The 21,629-nt window shown below is 32.4% G+C and overlaps 1 protein-coding gene across 1 annotated transcript in view; it reads right to left on the bottom strand.

The window, feature by feature from the left end:
- lrp2a (low density lipoprotein receptor-related protein 2a) overlaps positions 1 to 21,629 on the bottom strand; it is a 128,505-nt gene that overhangs the window by 14,435 nt on the left and 92,441 nt on the right. Inside the window, 13 exon segments of the mRNA XM_051118431.1 lie at positions 176 to 307; positions 452 to 580; positions 1,972 to 2,094; positions 2,967 to 3,104; positions 3,349 to 3,465; positions 3,740 to 3,856; positions 9,000 to 9,119; positions 13,989 to 14,117; positions 14,248 to 14,493; positions 16,486 to 16,682; positions 16,792 to 16,969; positions 18,847 to 19,070; positions 20,725 to 20,895. Coding sequence (XP_050974388.1) covers positions 176 to 307; positions 452 to 580; positions 1,972 to 2,094; positions 2,967 to 3,104; positions 3,349 to 3,465; positions 3,740 to 3,856; positions 9,000 to 9,119; positions 13,989 to 14,117; positions 14,248 to 14,493; positions 16,486 to 16,682; positions 16,792 to 16,969; positions 18,847 to 19,070; positions 20,725 to 20,895 — 2,021 coding nt within the window.

The raw sequence follows: 21,629 nt of genomic DNA, 5'->3' as shown, positions 1-21,629 counted from the left end.
CAGTATATGAATAAATGTGACTTGACTTGATAGTTTTGAAGTAGTCAGATCAGTTGCTTAAACCCCTACAGGAGTTTATGTTGTCTTTTTTGCTTTTGGAGCACCAATATATGTAATTGTAACTCTAAATATAAATGTCTTCTAATAAATAAAGTATTTAGAAAACACCACATACCATCGCAACTGTTTTTGTCCTCTGGGTTGGGTTTATATCCAGGTCTGCAGGAACAAATAAAGCCTCCGGTAGACAAATCAGTGCAGTTATGCTCACACAGATTCTCACTGCATGTGCGCCCATGTCCATAATCTAACACAGACAGATAAAGATATGTTACAAAGTGCAGTGTGCAGGACAACAGAATCTAGTCCTTTAAGTTTTTTTTATCATTTTTGGAACTTCACATAATAACCAATATGTGGGTGAGTGAATGAACAAATTAACAAAACTCACAGCAGCCGAGTTCATCGGTCTGGTCTTCACAGTCATCATAGTCATCACAAGCGTACTGTAGAGGAATGCACTGACCGTTTCCACATTTATACTCGTCCGCAGAGCATGGCCCGTGTGTGGGAGTTACACCTGAGGAATTATTCACACAAAATAAAGCATTTGACCAGTTTCAATAGAATTTAGGGAATTACAGTTTTTCTCAGTCACTTTGGTGCATTTCTCAGATCAGAAATGAAATTCTCAAAACTACTTGTTCAACCTCCACATCATCTAGTCACTTGTGCACATCATAATAGCAGTTTCTCATTTATTTGAACAAGTTGCGATTGCTTTGGTACATTCATGCAATGGTTTTTGTACATTTGTCTGCGTTTTCCTACACTATCAGTTGCTAGTGTCATGTTGCTCAAAATGTATTATATAGTTCTCTGTGCAATAGTCTTACCCCTCAAAATATCTAGTTATTAGTTCATCGTATAAGTCATTAAATGCAAAATGGTTGATCTAGTTGTCATAAACTGTCAAGTATATTTTCTACACATTCCTGTTAGTCTATTTATAAATTTGCCATGCATTGTGCAGGTGAATCTTGACTTTCACTAATAAGGGAATGTAGATTAAACAATAACAAACCAGTTCTCTGAAATTCCTCATAGAGTGCTGCATGCAAAAGCGAAGTTCTGCCTAAGGGGTGATTCCTGTGTTTGCCTTTCTAATTTTGTATTTTCGCTTTTGTGCATCTGTCATGTACAAACATCTGACAGACATCTGTAAGATGTCACTTTTACATACACTCTAAATCATAAACATCTTACAGTAAAGACATCTAATAAAAGTCTATTTGACACCTGGTAGGAAACGTGCAGATGAGCGAACACTCTAAAAAATAAATCTTGCAGATGTAAATGTAGACGTGAAATAGACGTCTTAGTGATGTACGTGTACTATCAGGGATATTTCTTTTTCTTGTCTATCACAATGACTCTGTAATGTGTTTTTTCTTTTCTTTTTCCTTTTTTTTGTCCTATCCAGTCTCTTTCAATCAATATCTCACATACAGTAATGTGTACATTTGTACTTTTGAAATGGATATATGACACACATAAGAATTGCAGCCTTCTGCATTCCAATACAGTAACTGTCATGCAAACGATTGCTATAGTTTACATCAGGTAATGCTAATAGAATACACTGTTAGATTGACAACATGACTAAGCATTTTGACTATCTTGTTTGTGAACAATGACACAAGGACTTTTCATCCTGATGGCACTGATATGTTCATTGACATGCGTACTTACTTTTGATAGATGAACTAAAGATTTTGAGTAAGTTACAGACTTTTGCAGGTAATCCATTGTGTTGTGCTGTTTGTATGAATTGTTTTGAGAAATGCACATACTTCTTTGCAAATGTTAAGGATGATTTGAGAAATGCACCAAAGTGACTGAGAAAAACTGTAAAAAAGTATAAACAGTTAAATATTTTATATGGTTAACAATCTATTTGCTGTCACTCACAATGCTCCGGCCTCTCGTCGGTTCCATCGCCGCAGTCATCTATAGAGTTGCAGAGTTCATGACTGTAGATGCAGCGGTTGTTATCGCAGCGGAAACGGAACGGAGGATCACATGAGATGTCCACTGAGGAGACAAGAAACATGATGTTTGTGCACTTTGTTCCACATCTAAAATGCCAAAAGTTGTTCATATTTTTGAGCAAAATAATCATGATTAACCTTTTAAAATAGACAGAACAACAGAGAGAATGACAGATAGATAGATGATAGATAGATAGATAGATAGATTATTATATTAAGGCTATAATTTCATTTTAATTTGCCATTTGCAATATCTTCCATTTGCAACAAGCCTCCACAAGCTTTTTATGGTTGTGGTTGCCAGATTAAAAGATTTTAATCACCCCAGTTAAAGATTTTCTCTTAAATCTTAAATTAGAGCTTTTCCCTTTTCTCTTAAATTTGCTGCCCAGTAGTTTACTTAATCTTCCCAACCTGGCAACCAAGCGCACATGCTCTCTCTAAGTTGGAACTTAACAAATGAGATATTCTGCTCAAATAAACTGTAATACAGCAAGTCTGTTTTCTTTCACGCAGTCGTTTGTGCTGTTTGCTGTGACTAAATCTACGAGTTGACCAGGGTTGCCATGTCTTGCTATTCAAAACTATCCCAAATTTAGCCCAAGCAAGGTTTTTTTCTGTGGTTTTCCACCCTGTCAGCGCATCCACTCCATCAGCGTTTAACTCCATAACGTTTAACACATGGACTAAAAAAACAGCCCAAGGAAACATTGTAAAAGTAGCCTGCAAAATGCTGCAGAAAAACCACAGACTTGGCAACACTGTAGTTGACATTCTCTTGATTTGTGCTTATAGTATGTGAAAGTGCAATCATTCTAATTAAATGTAAATAATAACAATAAAATGACAATAATGACCAATAATAGATAGATAGATAGATAGATAGATAGATAGATAAATAGAGGTGTTTCTCACAGCAGAGGTGCAGTTCCTCATCTGAATTATCCCCGCAGTCATTATCTCCATCACATATCCAGTGCTGCTGCACACACACGTGGTTCTTGCACTCAAACAGGAAGGGTGGACAATAGGTACTGTTTGGGTAGCGGGTGGCTGAAATATAAACACATACCGAACAACAGGAACGCTGTTAAAAAATATCCTGATCTTACTGTGAACAATTCATCTGTGCAAGTTACAAAACAGTTTGTCTTCAAAGTCTTTAATTAAAATGTAAAATTCTTGTGCTTGCATGGTGAACAGTTGCACGACCCTTTTGGACTCTAGAGGGCACTGCAATATAACTCACAGGAGCATTTCAGAATTTAAACAGATTAAAAACACGTGGCACACTCACGACAGGAGCTTTCATCAGTGAAGTCGAGACAGTCGGCATTGCCGTCGCATTTGAAGCGCTCAGAGATGCAGTGGCCGCTACCGCACTGGAAGTAACCCGGGTGACAGGTCCGCAGCTCTGAAACACATTCATCCAAAAGAATGAAGCCAGTCTCTCTCAATACGCCACGGAGAATGAATTATGCACACTTCCTGTAAGTCATTCACAAGGTATCCAGCACACAATTGCATTGAGATATCACCCACTGAGGACCAATCTGTAATAAAAAGACTGTATTATGATGTTGAACATGGTGGCAAGTGCCACGGCGCATTGCTCTCGTCCTCTTTCTTTCTCCATCCCTCTTTTGATGGGCTTTCCTTTCTGCTGTCTCTTCTTTTCTTTCACTCACCGCAGTCTCTCTCGTCAGAATTGTCCTCACAGTCGTTGTCATGGTCACACACCCAGCGGTCAGGAATGCAGTGGAGGTTGTCACAGCGGTACTCGCTCTCTGTGCACGGACGAGGGGCTGCGGATGCATGGGAAGCGTGTCAATCAGACACACATGAACATTTCACACAAAGGAACGGTTCACACAACAATGACAATTTGCTGAAAATGTATTCACCCTCAGGCCATTCAAGATGTAGATGAGTTTGTTTCTTTATCAGAACAGATTTGGAGAAATTTAGCATTATATTACTTGCTCACCAGCAATAAGTCCTTTGCAGTGAATGGGTGCCGTCAAAACGACAGTTCAAAAAGCTGATGAAAACATCACAATAATCCACAAGTAATCCACACCACTCTATTCCAGTCTTGTGAAGTGAAAAGTTGTTTGTAAGAAACAAATTCATCACTTTTTTTTAAATTTAAACTGATGCTTCTGGCTGAAATATCAGTCCATAATCCATTTTAATGCTTCCTCCCGTGAAAAAGTCACATCAAAACCCACTGACATATTCCTTTGGAGCCATTTTGGATTGTTTTCACTTGCGGTGCATATTTCTCTCTTGATTCAGGCACAACTTTTTCCCAAGAGAAAGCAATATTATGCATAGATTTTAGCTAAAAGCATTGGTTTGAAGTTTGTTTTCTTACAACCACACAGCTTTTCACTTCACAAGATGTTAATTGATGGACTGGAGTTGTGTGGATTACTTGTGGATTATTGTGATGTTTTTATCAGCTGTCTGGACTCTCATTCTGACGGCACCCATTCACTGCAGAGGATGCATTGGTGGGCAAGTTTCAAATTCTGTTCTGATGAAGAAACAAACTCACCTACATCTCTGAGAGTGAGAAAATGTTCAGCAAATCTTGATTTTACGATTGTATTGTACATTCAATACAACTGTAATTCAGTTAAAGTGGTTTTGGGCAGTTTTATTTATCTGGCTTAGTTAAATGAGTTAAAATCAGCTTAACCAGGCTGGAAGACTATATTAAACCAGCTAAGACTAGCAAACAGGTTTGGGCTGGTTTAAGCAGGATTTTTCATCAAAGGTGTGGCGCAATGGCCAAAAGACGTGCAAAAAATAGCGTAATCAGATCGCATACACTACCAGTCAAAAGTTTTTGAACAGAAAGATTTTTAATGCTTTTTAAAGAAGTCTCCTCTGCTCACCAAGCCTGCGTTTATTTGATCAAAAATACAGCAAAAGCAGTAATACTGTGAATTATTTTTACTTTTTTAAATAACTGCTTTCTATTTCAATATATTTTAAAATGTAATTTATTCCTGTGATCAAAGCTAAATTTTCAGCATCATCAAGTCTTCAGTGTCACATGATCCTTCAGAAATCATTCTAATATGCTGATTTGCTGTTCAAGAAACATTATTATTATTATTATTATTATCAATATTTAACCTTACATTTTTTTCAGGATTCTTTAATGAATAGAAAGATCTTTAGATCTTTAGATCATTAGAGGAATTATAGAAATTAATACTTTTATTTAGCAAGGATGCTTTAAATTGATCAAAAGTGATGATAAAGACATTTATGATGTTACAAAAGATTTCTATTTCAGATAAATGCTGTTCTTCTGAACTTTCTATTCATCAAAGAAACCTGAAAAAATCTACTCAGCTACTTTCAACATAACAATAATCATCGATGTTTTGTGAGAAGCAAATCAGAATATTATTATTATCATGTGACTGGAGTAATGACGCTAAAAATTCAGCTTTGAAATCACAGGAATAAATTACATTTTACAATATAGTTAAATAGAAAGCAGTTATTTTAAATAGTAAAAATATTTCAAAATTGTACTGTTTTTGTTCTACTTCGGATCAAATAAATTTAGGCTTGGTGAGCAGAAGAGACTTCTTTAAAAACATTAAAAAACCTACTGTTCAAAAACTTTTGACTGGTAGTGTAAACACATCTTGTGTATTCATGCAGTGTTTGCAAGGCCAAAATGAAGTCGTCACACCACCTGAACAGCCTTTGACACAAATGAGGGGGGTGATGAGGCTGCGCTTCACTGTCGCAGGACTAGAGGTTTATTTGATGAGTTACGACTTGCTCTCCAGCTATTTTCGGGAGGTGAGTTCATAGCTGAATTCATCAGAGCAGCGACCCACATTCACCACCCCAACAGCTCTTCTTTAGGGAGGAGAAAGTGCTGAAAAAATCAGCGCTTCTTTCAACATGCAGCTCAAAGGTTTAGCGCAGACAATTTGTCAACCTTTCACACCTCACAGCACCTTGTCTGCCATCACATCATCTCCTCCACACTCTCCACCTATCCAATCTGTTCCTCTCAATCTCTTCATCTTTGTCTTTACTGTTACTGTTTCTCTAGTAAAGCAAGTCTACAGTGTACTTCTGACTCATTTCCATCTCAAGTAGTTTTAATCACAGAGGAGGTGAAATGTTGAAGGATAACAGACATTTTTTTCAAGCAAATAGTATTTTCTCCAGCTAAAAATGGTTTTAAGTCAGTTATTTCTCTGTTTTGCTGTCGTGTGTGCTTAGGAAATATCAGTTTACATTTCCAAACATTCATTTTGCCATTAATTGTACTAATCCAGTGAGATTTTTGTTTGCACAAGGAGTCTGACAACAGCCAGTGCTCCACACTGAGATCTGCTCTCATCATCATCATCATCATCATCCAGTCTGTCTGGAATGACATGAAGAAACAGAACAACCTGAGACAGACTAAATCCAGAAGAACTGTCTTCAAGATGCTTTAAGAAACTTACCTGAAAAACTATGTGCAAGCTGCTTTAAATGCAAAGAATGGTCGCACCAAATGCTGATTTAACTTAGTTAACAGAAGTTAATTGATAGAGAAAATCCATTTATGACATTATTTGGCAGCATCCTCATTTTAAAGCATTTTTGCACAAGTGTCCAAAAACTTTTAACAGTACTGTAGATTTGCAGGTAGGTTTCTTGAAGCATCTTGGAGACGTTGCCACAGTTCTTCTGGATTTAGTTTGTTCTGTTTTTTCATGTCATTCCAAACAGACTGGATGATGATAAGATCACATTTCTGTGTGGAGCACTGGCTGTTTTCAGACTCCTTGTGCAAACAAAAATCTCACTGGATTATTACGATTAATGGTAAAATGAATGTTTGGAAATATAAACTGATATTTTCTATTGACACACTACAGCAAAACTACAGCACGCTACAGCACAATCTGCTCAATCTTAGTGATGTCAGTGCCATAAATGATGTTATAATGGACTATTTCACATCTAGAGATGAAGGATCGGATGATGAAGTTACTAAAGAGGAGGAGTCCGATGACAGTCTGTTAAATGCACAGTGTGTGAACAGTTGCGCTGCGCTCAATTTTACTACAAAGTAGGCTGCATTATTCGTGCTATCTAAACATAAAATGGGTGATCAAAAGTTCGGAGACTATGCCCATGATAAACAATGGAAAACAGACGTTAGTCTGTTTGTGTAATGATGCAGTATAGTGCTCCTGACTTGACTGACAGTTCTCGTTAAACCCATAAAGTGAAAGCCGTCCACTTTAAAGTTGTTTTTCTCAAAATTCCATTCCTGAAACTTATCGCTATCAGCCAACACTGTAAAAAACTATTTGTTGTGTCAACTTAAAATAATTTGTTACCTAGCTGCCTTAAAATTTTAAGTTCAGTCAACTCAGAAAAAGTTTAACTTGAAATGTTAAGCTGTACTAAGTGACAACTTAAAATTTTAAGGCAGCTGGGTTACTTACCTTGCTTTTAAGTTTAACAAACACAAATATCTAAGTTGTCACTTAGTACAACTTAACATTTCAAGTTGACTAAACTTATTTGAGTTGACTGAACTTAAAATTTTAAGGCAGCAGGGTAACAAATTATTTTAAGCTGACTCAACAAATTGTGTTTTTTGTTTTTTTACAGTGAACTTAAGATAGCCATAACTTTGGTTACGTTTAACACTAGAACACTAAACACTAAAACATCTAAATATGAAATCGCTGTCAGATGAGCCGTCAGATGCTGAGCCGACCCAGGACGCATAACAGACTCTCCAATAATCATGGTATTTAGTGCTTCTAATAGCTCTCAGGCATCAATAAACTGCCTTTTTTTTTACTCATATTGACTTTATTTATGAAAGTGATAACCACTCCCACTGAGCAAACGACGTCCAAACGACGTCATTTCAACGTCTTTGTCGGAATATAGACATGATCTGCACGTCGGGTGGACGTCTCATGTTTGTTGGGCTGATTCAGTGAGTAAAAGGCGCTGCCTAGCAATTTACAATGTAAAAACATAACCGGCAAGATTCTGACAGCGCGAAAATACAGGCATTATATAGCGGGTAAATTTGACCCACGCTGGCGCTTTTAGGTATAAATGCTCCGTTTTTCGATCTGGTGTTATCTAAACACTTTTTAACACCAGGGGATTTTAAATTACACAATTTTAGTAAAAGTCAGTGACTGGGAGACTTGAGTGTTTTATTGAAAATCTGTTATGTACATTTGAATAACAGGTACGGGTAAAATTTACCCCGTGGCGGTTCTAGTGTTAAGCTATGAACAAAATAAAAACAGTTCTGGAAGCTTTCATATGGTTTCAAAACCTAAAAAAGGTCAAATTTCACCATGTGTTGGGTTTTCCTAGATCACATCACACACACACACACACACATATATATATAAAATATTGGCACCCTTGCAATTTTGTCAGGAAATGCAACACTTCTCTCAGAAGCATTTACACTCTTCCGTACCTCTCAGATTGACAGAGGCACCCATGCCTTCTGTGCACTTTGAACTGGCTTATATTTTGTATATTTAAATATTTAGAAACAAGTGTGTTGCAGTTGTGCTTAACTTTTGCTTTCTTGTATTTAGGGTTTTGCATCACAAGTTCATCACAGAGCAAACTGCATCTTAGTGACTGAGAATGTGTTTAGAGTTTTGCAAAAAGAGTGCATGAGATCTGCAAACAGTGTCTAATCTGCCTAAACTTGTTTAAGGTTTTGCAGAAAGAGTGATTTATTTGACAAATTGGTTTAGGCTATTGAGAATTTGTTTTAGAGTATGGGGTTTAGTGTTTTAGCAAATGTGAAAAATTGTAATAAAACCAATTAGTATTGTATTTAGTGAACTATCTCTCTCACTTCTTGCATTTTTTATATTGAACTGACTGAACCCGAGAGGTCAGACTGCTGTTACTCACTGCAGTTGCGTTCGTCTGAGCCGTCGCCGCAGTCATTGTCTCCATCGCAGCGCCAGCGCAGGGGGATGCAATGGTGGTTATCACAGCGGAAATCACCCGCCGGCTCACAGGTCGACTCCTCTGCAAACACAACACAACAGACACACAGTTAAGTTAATGTTAAACAGAGCGCAAGCAGAGAGATAGTCACACAGACCTCTGTCTCAGTCTCTCTGACATAAAACACTAGTATAATAGAAGACATGAATAATGATGAATAAAAGCTTATTTAACACCTAACAGCATGTGTTTTAATAAAGAGATGATGATAACTATGAGGAGAAGAGATGAGACAAGAGAAGCAGAAAAGAGAAGAAAGGAGAAGAAAAAAATTGGAGAACTTGGAAAAGAGAGGAGAGGAAAAGAGAAAAGATGAGACGAATAAAGACAAAAATAATAGAAGAGATGAGATGAGACAAGACAGGGTTTCTGAAGGTAAATTTAAGACAATTAATGTTATGTAATTAATGAAATGACTTTTTTAAGATCAAGTAAAGAAAGTTTAAGGAATAAATGGAAGGGGACACAGGATTATCTTGATTTAAAGATGTTTAGATATTTGTGTTGGCAAAAAAAAAAATACTGAGGAAGATATTAATTTTTTACAGTGCATGCAATATTTAATGCCATGACTTAATACATTTTAATAAATGTTTTGTCCAACTTTTACTACTTTTACTACTCATTAAACAAGAAAAAAACATAGGAGAGGACTTGATTGTATTGGTTCTTGACTGGATTGAAAAAAGTGAGTATTGCATATATTTAAAGCTGTAGAAAAAAAAATTAATAACTCTTAATTTCCTAATAAATTTTACAAGCTTTTATGTTATCATACCAAAAACTCATGTATTTAAGTTGGATATGCCAAAAATAGATTTTTGCAGCCTCTTTATTTATTTTTTTACTTTTTTTTTTTTGTAATTTAGTTAATGGACAACTATTTTATTTTATTTTATTTTATTTTATTTTATTTTATTTTATTTTATTTTATTTTATTTTATTAATACATTTTGTTTTCTGATCATTAATTTTTTTTTACTTTAATTTAAAAAATGTATTATTAATTTTAATATAACATTATTGTTTTTAATAAATATAATTTTTTTGTGAGCACTGCTGTTTTAAGTCAAGTAATATATTTTTTTAAATGTTACTTTTAAAAAATATATTTTAATTTATTATATATATGTTTTTTTATCTAATTTCATAAGCACTACCGGTCATTTTCTTTAATTGTTTTCTGTATGGTAATTTATTATTATTATTATTATTATTATTATTAAAAACAAGCTTTTAATGTGTTTTTTATTTTAACATACAAAAAACTTAAGGTATTTACTGTGGCTGAATATATTTATACATTTTGTTTTCTAAACATTATTTTTTTGTACTTTTATTTTAAAAATGTATTAATTAATTTTAATATTACTTTACTTTTAAAAATAAATATTACATTTTTGTAAGCACTGCGGTTTAAATGTTACTTTAAAAAAATATTTTAATTGATTAAAATATTTTTTATATCAAATTTTTATCTAAATTTGCAAGCACTACTGGTCATTTTCTTTAATCGTTTTCTGTATAGTAATTTTTAATTTTTTCAATTTAATTTTTTTAAGACAAAGTAAAGAAAGTTTAAGGAATAAATGGAAGGGGACACAGAAATTCATCAAAATGAAGTGAGTTTATGATTAAAATAAGAACAAATATCTGCCAATATGGTCAGAAAATGTTTTGAACATTTCTCGTTTTAAGCATAAATGCACTTAATTTTGTTATACTTCCCAGAAGACTTCATGATTTAGTTTCATTTAGCATCTGATGTACGTATCCTGATTTAAAGATGATTAGATATTTGTTTTGGAAAACAAGAATACTGAAGAAGATATTGATTTTTTGTAGTGCATCCAACTTAATGAATTTAAGCCTTTCTGCTCCAATTTAAGACCTTTTTAAAGGTCTTCATTTGTGGTAGAGCGAATTAAACTTTTTAAGAAACCCTGCAAGAAGAATGCAAAGATAGAAAATAGGTAAGAGGAAAAAAAAAATAAAGAGAACTTAAAAAGAGAGGAAAAGAGGAAGGGTGAGGTGAGACGGGAAGGGAGGAGAAAATGGGAACAAAGGAGAAAAGGTGAGACAGGAGACAAAACAAGGTAAAATGAGACGAAAGAAAAAAAGCAGAATGAGTGTAATGAGAAGAGACAACTGAAGGAGAAGAGACGAAATAAGGTGAAATGAGAAAACAAGAGAAAATTAGGAGGAAGGAGAAAATGAGAGGATAGGATGTAATGAGGCAGAAAATATGTACATTATGGCGGACAGAGGAAAGGAAGGAAGGAGATCAGTCAGCGGTGCCCCACCTGACCCGGGCGGCACATTCTTACAGTCAGATTAGGGCGATCTCTCCTCTCTCTCCTCTCTGTGCAGGATGGCACTAATGGAGTGAGAGCGAGCTGATAAGACCCGGGAGAACCGGGGCTACGTGAGTGTGTGTGTTTACTGTACATGGGTCAGATTACTCACAACAGACCAGTAAAATCAGGGTAAAACCATTTGATCCGTAATGAAACCATACAAACACACACACACACACACACACACACACTGGTGCCTGACACAGACATACCCAACACACACATAAATCAGTGGTGTGGCCCCAGACAGGAGGAGGGGTCACCGAGGGCCCGTCCATCTCAGACAGACTGAACTAACACTCACTAATGTAGCGCTGGAGTGTGAGAGGACGAATAACTCCTCATGAATTCAATCCATCATGACACAAACACACACCACAGCATTAGACGGCAACGACACTACAGATTTATCTGACTAAATTTGACTGAAATTTAAAGGTGGTTTTTAAAACTTTTCATTCACTGATTGTCATTTTTAGTAAATTCCAGTCATTTTTGTTAAAGTTTGCATTAAATGAAAACTCCGTCCAACTTTGAAACGTCTTATCGACGAAAAACGTAGGACGGGACTTGAAGTCACATATATTTATCATATAGTTAATTCGTAATTTAAAAAAATTAAAAATAATAAGACAACTCTTCTTAAAAATGTTTTCTTAAACAAATTTAAACATTTTTTTATGTTAACATACAAAAAAATTTGCAGCCTATCCTAGCAAATGGATAAATGTACTGGTATACCATTTTTTTTATTAATAATTCTTTTTCTTTATTTAATATTATTAATTCTAATATTACTTTACTATAAATACATGCATTTTAATAAATATCTAAATTTTTTGTCTTATAAGCACTGCTGTTTGTGAATAAAAATAGTTACGCTGAGTCATGTTTTGAATAATAATGCTGTGAATAATTTTAAAAGTTTTCAAAATTTTTTGTTAATATACAAAAAAAAAAAAAAAAAAAAAAAAGCCAGACATGGCAAAAATTGTTTTTAGCAGCCTATTTTTAGCAAATGGATCAACATACTGATATACACTTTTTTTTATTAATATTTTTTTCTTTATAATTTTTATTTAATATTATTAATTCTAATATTACTTTACTATAAATACATACATTTTAATAAATATCAAAATTTTTGTCTTGTAAGCACTGCTGTTTGTGAATAAAAATAGTTATGCTGAGTCATGTTTTGAATAATAATGCTGTGAATAATTTTAAAAGTTTTTAAAAAACTTTCGTTTCTAAAAAATGTTACAATTTTTTCAATATTTTTTTAATGTTAATATACAAAAAAACGAAAAGCCGCACACAGCAAAAACAGATTTTTGCAGCCTATTTTTAGCAAATAGATCAATATACTGATATACCCTTTTTTATAAATAATTTTTTATCATTTGTTTATTTTTTTAATATGATTAATTCTAATATTACTTTACTATAAATAAACAAATTTTAATAAACATCTACATTTTTGTCTTGTAAGCACTGTTGTTTATGAATAAAAACAGTTATTCTGACTCATGTTTTGAATAATTATGCTGTGAATAATTTAAAAATGTATACTTTTAATTGTTTTTATTTTATATTTTAATTTATATTAATGTGTACACATTTAGCAAACGCTTTTATCCAAAGCGATTCATCTCAGAGCCAGCAATATTCATAATATATAATGCCAGGTTCATTAGAAGGCTAGATTAGATGCAAATTAGATGCAATTAAATATTTAATATCTGTTTCTGAGACATTTTTGTTTAATTAATTTTTGTATAGTAATTTTTCAGTTTTTCATCATTATAATGTCACTACTTTTACTTTACTAGTTTATTAATAAATATCTACATTTTGCAGTTGAAAGCAAGCACTGCTATTGTTTTCAGTCATGTAATAAATTTTAAACTTTTTTTATAGTAATTTTGAATTTTTTAATTATTTTAAAAAATATTAATAAATATCTGCATTTTTCAGTTGTAAGTACTACTTATGCTGAATCATGTTTGATTAATTTTTAATAATATTTTGTAGTCATTTTAATATATATTTTTTTACATTTTATTTGTAATTAATTAATTAATTATTTTTTAAAATAATTTTAATATTACTATTTTTACTATTGTTTTAGTCAAATGATTAATCACGATTAATCGCATCCAAAATGAAAGTTTTTGTTTACATAACATATGTACGTATACTGTGTATATTATGTATATATAAATACACACACATGCATGCATATATTTAAGAAAAATGTTGTTTTACATAATAAAAATGTGTATATAAAATCAATTATATAAATATAAATGTAAATACATGTAAATATTTTCAAAATATATACTGTATGTGTGTGTATTTATATACACATAATAAATATACACAGTTTACACATATTATATAAAACAAAAACTTATTTTGGATGCGATTAATCGTGATTAATCGTTTGACAGCACTACTATTTATTAATATATATATACATTTTTATATACATTATTATACACATTTATGGTCATGTTTTCTGATGTCTCACCACAGTTTTGTTCGTCGCTGTTGTCCCTGCAGTCGTTGTGTCCGTTGCACTTGGCCCATAGAGGAACACAGCGGTAGTTTGTCCTGCAGTCAAACTCTGTGTGATTGTCACATCTGTACGCCGGACCCACTGCAAACAACATCACACAGATGCTTACCAACAACAAACAATACTGAGAAAACAGTACTGCATGACTGTTTCTTCCTCTAATTTAAACAACACATATGCATTGTAGTGCTAAAATGAGTCAGCAGCTCACTGCATTCTTCGATGGGCTCGTCGGAGTTGTCTCCACAGTCGTCGTCCACGTCGCATTTCCAGCTCTGCGGGATGCAGCGGCCGTTCCTGCACTTAAACTGTCCGGGTCTGCAGGTCCTGCTGGAGCAGTGAGCAGGGTCCTCGTCGGATCCGTCGCCGCAGTCGTTCTCGCCGTCGCACTGCCAGGCCTCAGAGATGCAGCGCTTATTGGCACACTGCCACTGATGAGACTCGCACTGATGAGTGGCTGACGTACAGACAAAGAGGAACTTATAAACACAATCTGGCAACGCCCCAATCAAAAGCACATATGTGACCCTGGACCACAAAACCAGTCATAGGGGTCATCCTTTGTAAGGATGTGACAATATTTGGCCGAGATACTATTTGAAAATCGGGAATCTGAGGGTGCAAAAAAATCTAAATATTGAGACCTTTAAAGTTGCCCAAATGAAGTTCTTAGCAATGCATATTACTAATCAAAAATTAAGTTTTGATATATTTCCGGTAGGAAATTTACAAAATATGTTAATGGAACATGATCTTTACCTAATATCCTAATGATTTTTGGCATAAAAGAAAAATGTATCATCTGGACCCATGCAATGTATTATTGGTTATTGCTTCAAATATACCTGTGCTACTTTTGACTGGTTTTGTGGTCCAGGGACAAATATAAGAATAGCAGGAAATTAAGTTAAACTAAAACTGACTGTAAAATGAACTCATTAAAACTACAACATCAACAACAACAACAAAATTCTATTGACTTGAAATACTTAACTAAACAAAATAAAATAGAAAAACATTTTATGTCAGCTACATTTCTCATTTTAATTTCCTTTATTTTGATGTAGTTAAAAAAAATTAAATAAGAAAAATATATAAACATAAAAAACAAAAACTATTAAAAATGACAGAAAAAACACAACCAATTTACTAAAACTTGAACTAAAATGAAAATGTAAAATAGAAAATAAAAATATTCAAAATATTAATAAAACCTATAATAGTCACAATAATACTAAAAAACACAGCAGAACAGCACTGTTGTTATTGATAACTTAAATAATAATTAGCTAAGTTAAATAAATTAAAAGTAAAACTAGTTAAAAAAAAATTTGTTAGTTACAATAAAGTAATAAAGTTGAAATAAAAATTTTGATTTGTAATATTGTAATATTACATTAAATAATAAAATAAAATACAAATATTACATGATAAAGTTTTAAGCCAAAGTACTACAATTTCTAAAACTAGAACAGAAATATAAGAATAAAAATATATATAAAAAAATGAAATTAAAATGAAAGCTATAATATACAAAATAAAAGCTTATTCAAAAAATTCATTAGTACAATAATGATATATCAGTAATTTCAAACATTGCATACATTTCTGTGTGATTTTGAAGGAAATATGAAATGTTTGAAAACATTTTAAATATAAACATTACATTAAAAATTACAAATGTCATCTTGGCAACATTGTTGCCAATTGATTCAATTTTTTTTTTACTAAAATGAACTAAAACTAAAATAGCAATATTTCTGTAAATAAAAATGTTGGAAAAAAGACAAAAGCACATTTTTTAAAGTAAAATTAAATTGAGATCTCAAAATCCAAAAAATAAAAGCTAATTCAAAATATTTATAAATACTATAATACATAAATAGTCCTAAAATAACACTCAAAATTGATCACAAAAGTCTCTGCATGTCCTTTCTTCATATGTGACCCTGGACCACACAACCAGTCATAAGTTGGATGGGTATATTTGTAGCAATAGCCAACAATATATTGTATGGGTTTTTCTTTTATGCCAAAAATCATTAGGATATTAAGTAAAGATCATGTTCCATGAAGATATTTGGTAAATATATCAAAACTTAATTTTTAATTAGTAATATGCATTGCTAAGAACTTCATTTGGTCAACTTTAAAGGTGATTTTCCCAATATATTTTTTGCACCCTCAGATTCCAGATTTTCCAAATATTGTCCTATCCTAACAAACCATACATCAACGGAAAGCTTATTTATTCAGCCTTCAGATGGTGTATAAAGCTCAATTAAAAAAATAATTGACCCTTATGACTGGTTTTGTGGTCCAGGGTCAAAATCATACAATGTTTTAGTAAAAATATATGTAGCAAAAAAAAAAATTATTATGGGGCTATATCCTTTCAGCTTCATGCCCTGATTTTTAACTACTGACAAGATATTAGTTCTTTCCATACCACACAGCACAGTGTCTTCATCCGAGCCATCAGGACAGTCCTGATTAGAGTTACACAGGAAGTGCGGGCTGGTGCAGTTTCCGTCATTACACTGGAACTGGCCCAGTCTGCAGTGCCGGACGGGACACGTGGAGGGCTCGTCCGAACCGTCTCTGCAGTCCCGCTGACCGTCACACTTCCACCAGATAGGGATACAGCTTTGAGGAGAGACAAACAAAAGGTACCATTTCTGTTAGGACGGTTGCTTAGAAGGCAGCTGTCTATGTAGACACTATACAGCACGTCAGTGTGCATGGAGACACTAACCGTTCGTTGTCTGCGCATCTGTACTGCGTGCTGGAGCACATGGGCAGGCAGCGTGCAACGCCACCTATCTGCACGGTAAGGAAGTGATCGGGACACTCGCAGGTGTAACCCTGACCTCCGGCTCGCAGAAGACACAGGTGAGAACAGCCTCCGTTGTTGACCGCACAGGGATTCGTCACTATTGGGGGGAAAAAATATAGTGTGATATAGATAGTGGGTCAAAAATAAAAAAAAAAGAGTTTCAGGTTTGTCCCAAATCTGTCCTGAATCATGGACACATTAATGCAGAAAATAAAATACAACTAACCATATCATAACTGTAAAAATAAAAGTAACAGATGTTAGAATATTTTCAATATTTATTATTAATATTTATTCAATATTACAGTTGGATTAATAAATAAATGCTTAATGATTAATAAATTAGTGGTGTCAAAATAAATGCAAAAAATGGGTAACTAAACATATAATCATAAAAGACTATTATAAATTAATATTCATTTTAATTTCACACATAATTTTCACTAGTTAACTAAAACTGAAACTAAAATAAAACCATAAAAATGTCACTTAGAATGAAACAAACGTTAACTGAAATAAAATAAAAAAGGCAAAATTTCTCAACATTTCTCAAATAAAAAATGCAACATTTAAAAAAAAACTACATAGACATAAAAAACAAAAACTACTACAAATGACAAAAACACATAAAATAAAATAATAAAATAAAAACTTGCAGAAAAATTAAACATAAAAATAATAATAAATATTTTTTTGTTTGAAAATAAAATTGAAATAAAAATCAGTGTTTGATTTCTAAGGAAATATTAAATGTTAGAAACGAAAAAATAAATATATATATATATATATATATATTACATCGAAAAACTAAAACATAAATTAGAAATTAAACAAGTCGAAGTATTAACATTAATATTCATTTTAATTTCACACACATAAAATCCACTGTCTGACATTTTATTTAATAATTTGTGAAAAAAAGAGAATAATAATTCTAAGAATAAGTTAATATTAATTTTACATTGGACTTTATACACAGGAAATATTTCAGTGTTTGATTTTTAAGGATAAATTCAAAGTTTTAGATGCAATGTTAGCAATTAAAATAAATATTAATTTACAGTATTCTTATGATTATTCTCTACTATTTGAACAAAAGTAAACAAAATACCCTTAAAATCGAACGCTGAATTTTATTTAATGTTTGAAATGTACTCAATGTTTGCAATTAAAATAATAAGAACATAATATTATAAATACATTTTGTCTTATGATTATCATTCAAAACTTTTGAATGAATAACAGGGGTAATCATAAGTAAAGTGTCTTTAGAATCAAAACAAAAAAATAATAAATAAATAAGAAAATAAAACAAGAATAATAAATAAAGGCAAAAAAATAAGGAATAATTAAATAAATATATTGTTATTTAATTAATATTTATTTTCATTTTAAACCATTTTAGTTTTTAATTTTAAAAGTCAATGTTTAAATCCATTAACATTTTACTTTTGTACAAATATTAGAGAAAAATGTTAAGAAAATGATAAATTGATATTAACTTTAAATTCAAATATTGAATAAAATTACATGCATTACATTTGGAATTTCTTTATTTACTTTTGTGTGATAATCGTGTGGTGTTGAATTGAGTCGTTGTTGTTGCTCAGAGTAAATTCTGTAGACATTTGAAAACCACCGAGACTATATCCTCTTACAAAGAACCAGGATGTGGCTCCACATCATGTAGGTGTAGCTCCTCTTTCTAAAGAAGGCCACAGATAGAGAGTTTAAACTACCTGTCCTGGCCATTACAGCAATGATAAAGAGTTTAGTCTTTCCTGTCTCCGAGAAAAGACAGGCGAGCAGAGACTGGCGGCATTGTGTCGGACTGTGTAAATATTGGCAGAGACCCTTAAGTGCCTCTGTGGACGTTTAAAGGAAGTGATAGGGATCTGCCATGAGATAATGAGCGTAACAGAAGAGGGACGCCTGCGAGCGCGTCCCGCTCGGGTTACGCTGTCCTGGGCTCACCTATGGGCTGGCGGTAGGGATGGCACACGTGGATGTCGAACGGTCGGTGGGTGGTGTTGACGAGCGCCTCCCGTCCAGAGCCGTTGTATTTGTTGCCCTTTTCCACCGTGCGCGTGTTCCAGTCCGTCCAGTACACGGTTTCTTCGAACACAGTAATGGCGAAAGGATGCGGCAGGACGCCGTCGTAAACAGTGTGCCTGTGATTCCCGTCCAGATCAGAGAATCTGAGAAGACAGAATTGTTTTAATAACGCTTAATGTTGATTTTGTTCAAGTGATTAGTTCACTTCCAGAATAAAAATTTCCTGATAATTTACTCACCCCATGTCATCCAAGTTGTTCATATCTTTATTTCTTCAGTTAAAAAAAAAGAAATTAAGGTTTTTGAGGAAAACATTCCAGGATTTTTCTCCATATAGTGGACTTCAATGGGAGCCAGTGAGTTGAAGGTCCAAATTGCAGTTTCAGCAATTGAACTTATTGATTTGCTAGATAAGACCCTTATTCCTCAGCTGAGATCGTGTAGAGAAACTGCAATTTGGACAATCCATTGGCTCCCATTAAAGTCCACTATATGGAGAAAAATCTGGAACGTTTTCCTCAAAAACCTTCAGTTCTTTTCAACTGAAGAAAGAAAGACATGAACATCTTGGATGACATGGGGTGAGTAAATTATCAGTAAACAGTATCTCAGAAATGCTAAAAAAAAAACAATTTTAAATGATGTAATGACCATATCTTTATTTGAGAAATTTGTCAGCAAAGAAAATGATAAATGTGATTGATTAATCTAATGCAAAGAAGGATAAATGCAAATAATGAAATGCAACTAATCATATAAACAACAAAAAAATTAATAGACAATGACTGTAAGAATATTCTAAATATTTAATTTAATTTCAAAAATTGAATACATTTCAGTGTTTGACTTTTAAGGAAGTAATGTGTGAAATTCATTCAGTGTTTGCAATTAAAAAATAATTTATTAATAATTTATTAATAATTTATAATATTCTTAAGATTAATCTCTATAATTCGTGTGAAAGTAAAATGAAAAATCAAAGAAGTCGTTCAAAGTTTGAAATTAAAATAAACATTCATTTTTATAATAATTATTCCTTAGTATTCATACTAAAAGTAAAAATAAATAAATAAATAAAATAAACAAATTAAAAAAAGTAAAACAAAAATTATTGTAAATTGTAAAAAGCATAGTACAAATATTTAATTTAACTTCAGGCATTGGATACGTAGAATTTTAAGGAAACATTTAATATTTAAAATTTTAATAAATAACATAATTTATATATAATATGTGACCCTGGACCACAAAACCTTAAGTCTTAAGTAGCACAGGTATATTTGTAGCAATAGTCAAAAATACATTGTATGGGTCAAAATGATCCATATTTTTTGCACCCTCAGATTACAGATTTTTAAATAGTTGTATCGCAACCATATATATGTCCTATCCTAACAATTATCATACATCATACAAACATACATCAATGGAAAGCTTATTTATTCAGCTTTCTTTCTGATGTATACATTTCAAATTAAAAAAAATTACCCTTATGACTGGTTTTGTGCCCTTATGACAAAAATTACCCTTATGACATGCTTTTAGCCTTACACTGGAGTTCACTTTCCGTTAATGAAACTAATTTAATAATTAAATAAATTAGCACGATAATACTGTGTATAGGTGATCTCACAGGCAAATCTTAATTTGTAGGATTTGTCAGCAAATATTGATCATTTGTGATTAAATCATTTCATTTATGACATATCAAATTTAATGTCATATTCAATTACACAAATTTGCACTAATTCAATATTGTGTTTTCAGTGACAGGATATAAAGGTGAGACAGTCTTACTCAATGTAGTTGAGGTGAGCATCAGACCAGTACAGCTTGTCATTGGTGTAGTCAATAGTGAGACCGTTGGGCCACTCGATCTTAGTAGTGATGATGACTGACTTGTTATTCCCGTCCATCCCGACACGTCCAATAAAAGCTTTGTCTCCCCAGTCAGTCCAGTACACGTATCTACATAAAGATGACATTCGATTTTAAAAAACAAATCAATTCCAGCAATGCACTAATGCATTAACAGTCAAAAGGTTGGCAAGAGTTTTTACTGTTTTAACATCTCTTCTGCTCATCAAGGCTGCATTCATTTGATCAAAAATACAGTAAAAACAGTAGTATTGTGAAATATTACAACAATTTAAAATAACTACATTGTATTTTAATATATTTTAAAATATAATTTATTCCTGTGATGCAAAGGTGAATTTTCAGCATCATTGTTCCAGTCTTAAGTATCACATGATCCTTCAGAAATCATACTAATATGCTGATTTGCTGCTCAAGAAACTTTTCTTAATATTATCAATGTAAAAAAAAACCTGTTGTACTGCTTCATATTTTTTTGGAATTCTTTGATGAACAAAGTTCAAAAGAACAGCATTTATTTAAAAAGTTCAAACTAATTTTAAAAGTTTCCATGTAGTATGGTTACATCTAAATTCACTTTTTTTTAGTACTATAGATTTATTATAGATTTGATAATACCAACCATAACTTAAATAAAATACATAATTACTTTACTTTATTATATAACAAATTTATAAATGTATATTATATTAAAAATTATGTTTTAAATATTTTGATTTATATAAATATATTTTAATATTTACTAAAAATGTGTAATAAAATTTTTTATAAAACATTTATTAACTAATAATAATAATAATATTATATGAATTTGTGTAGTTTTA

Source organism: Labeo rohita, chromosome 9 (assembly GCF_022985175.1).
Source record: "Labeo rohita strain BAU-BD-2019 chromosome 9, IGBB_LRoh.1.0, whole genome shotgun sequence".
In the NCBI taxonomy this organism is placed as follows: domain Eukaryota; kingdom Metazoa; phylum Chordata; class Actinopteri; order Cypriniformes; family Cyprinidae; genus Labeo; species Labeo rohita.
The sequence above is the reverse complement of the archived record's forward strand: the minus strand, read 5'-3'. Positions and strand labels throughout refer to the sequence as shown.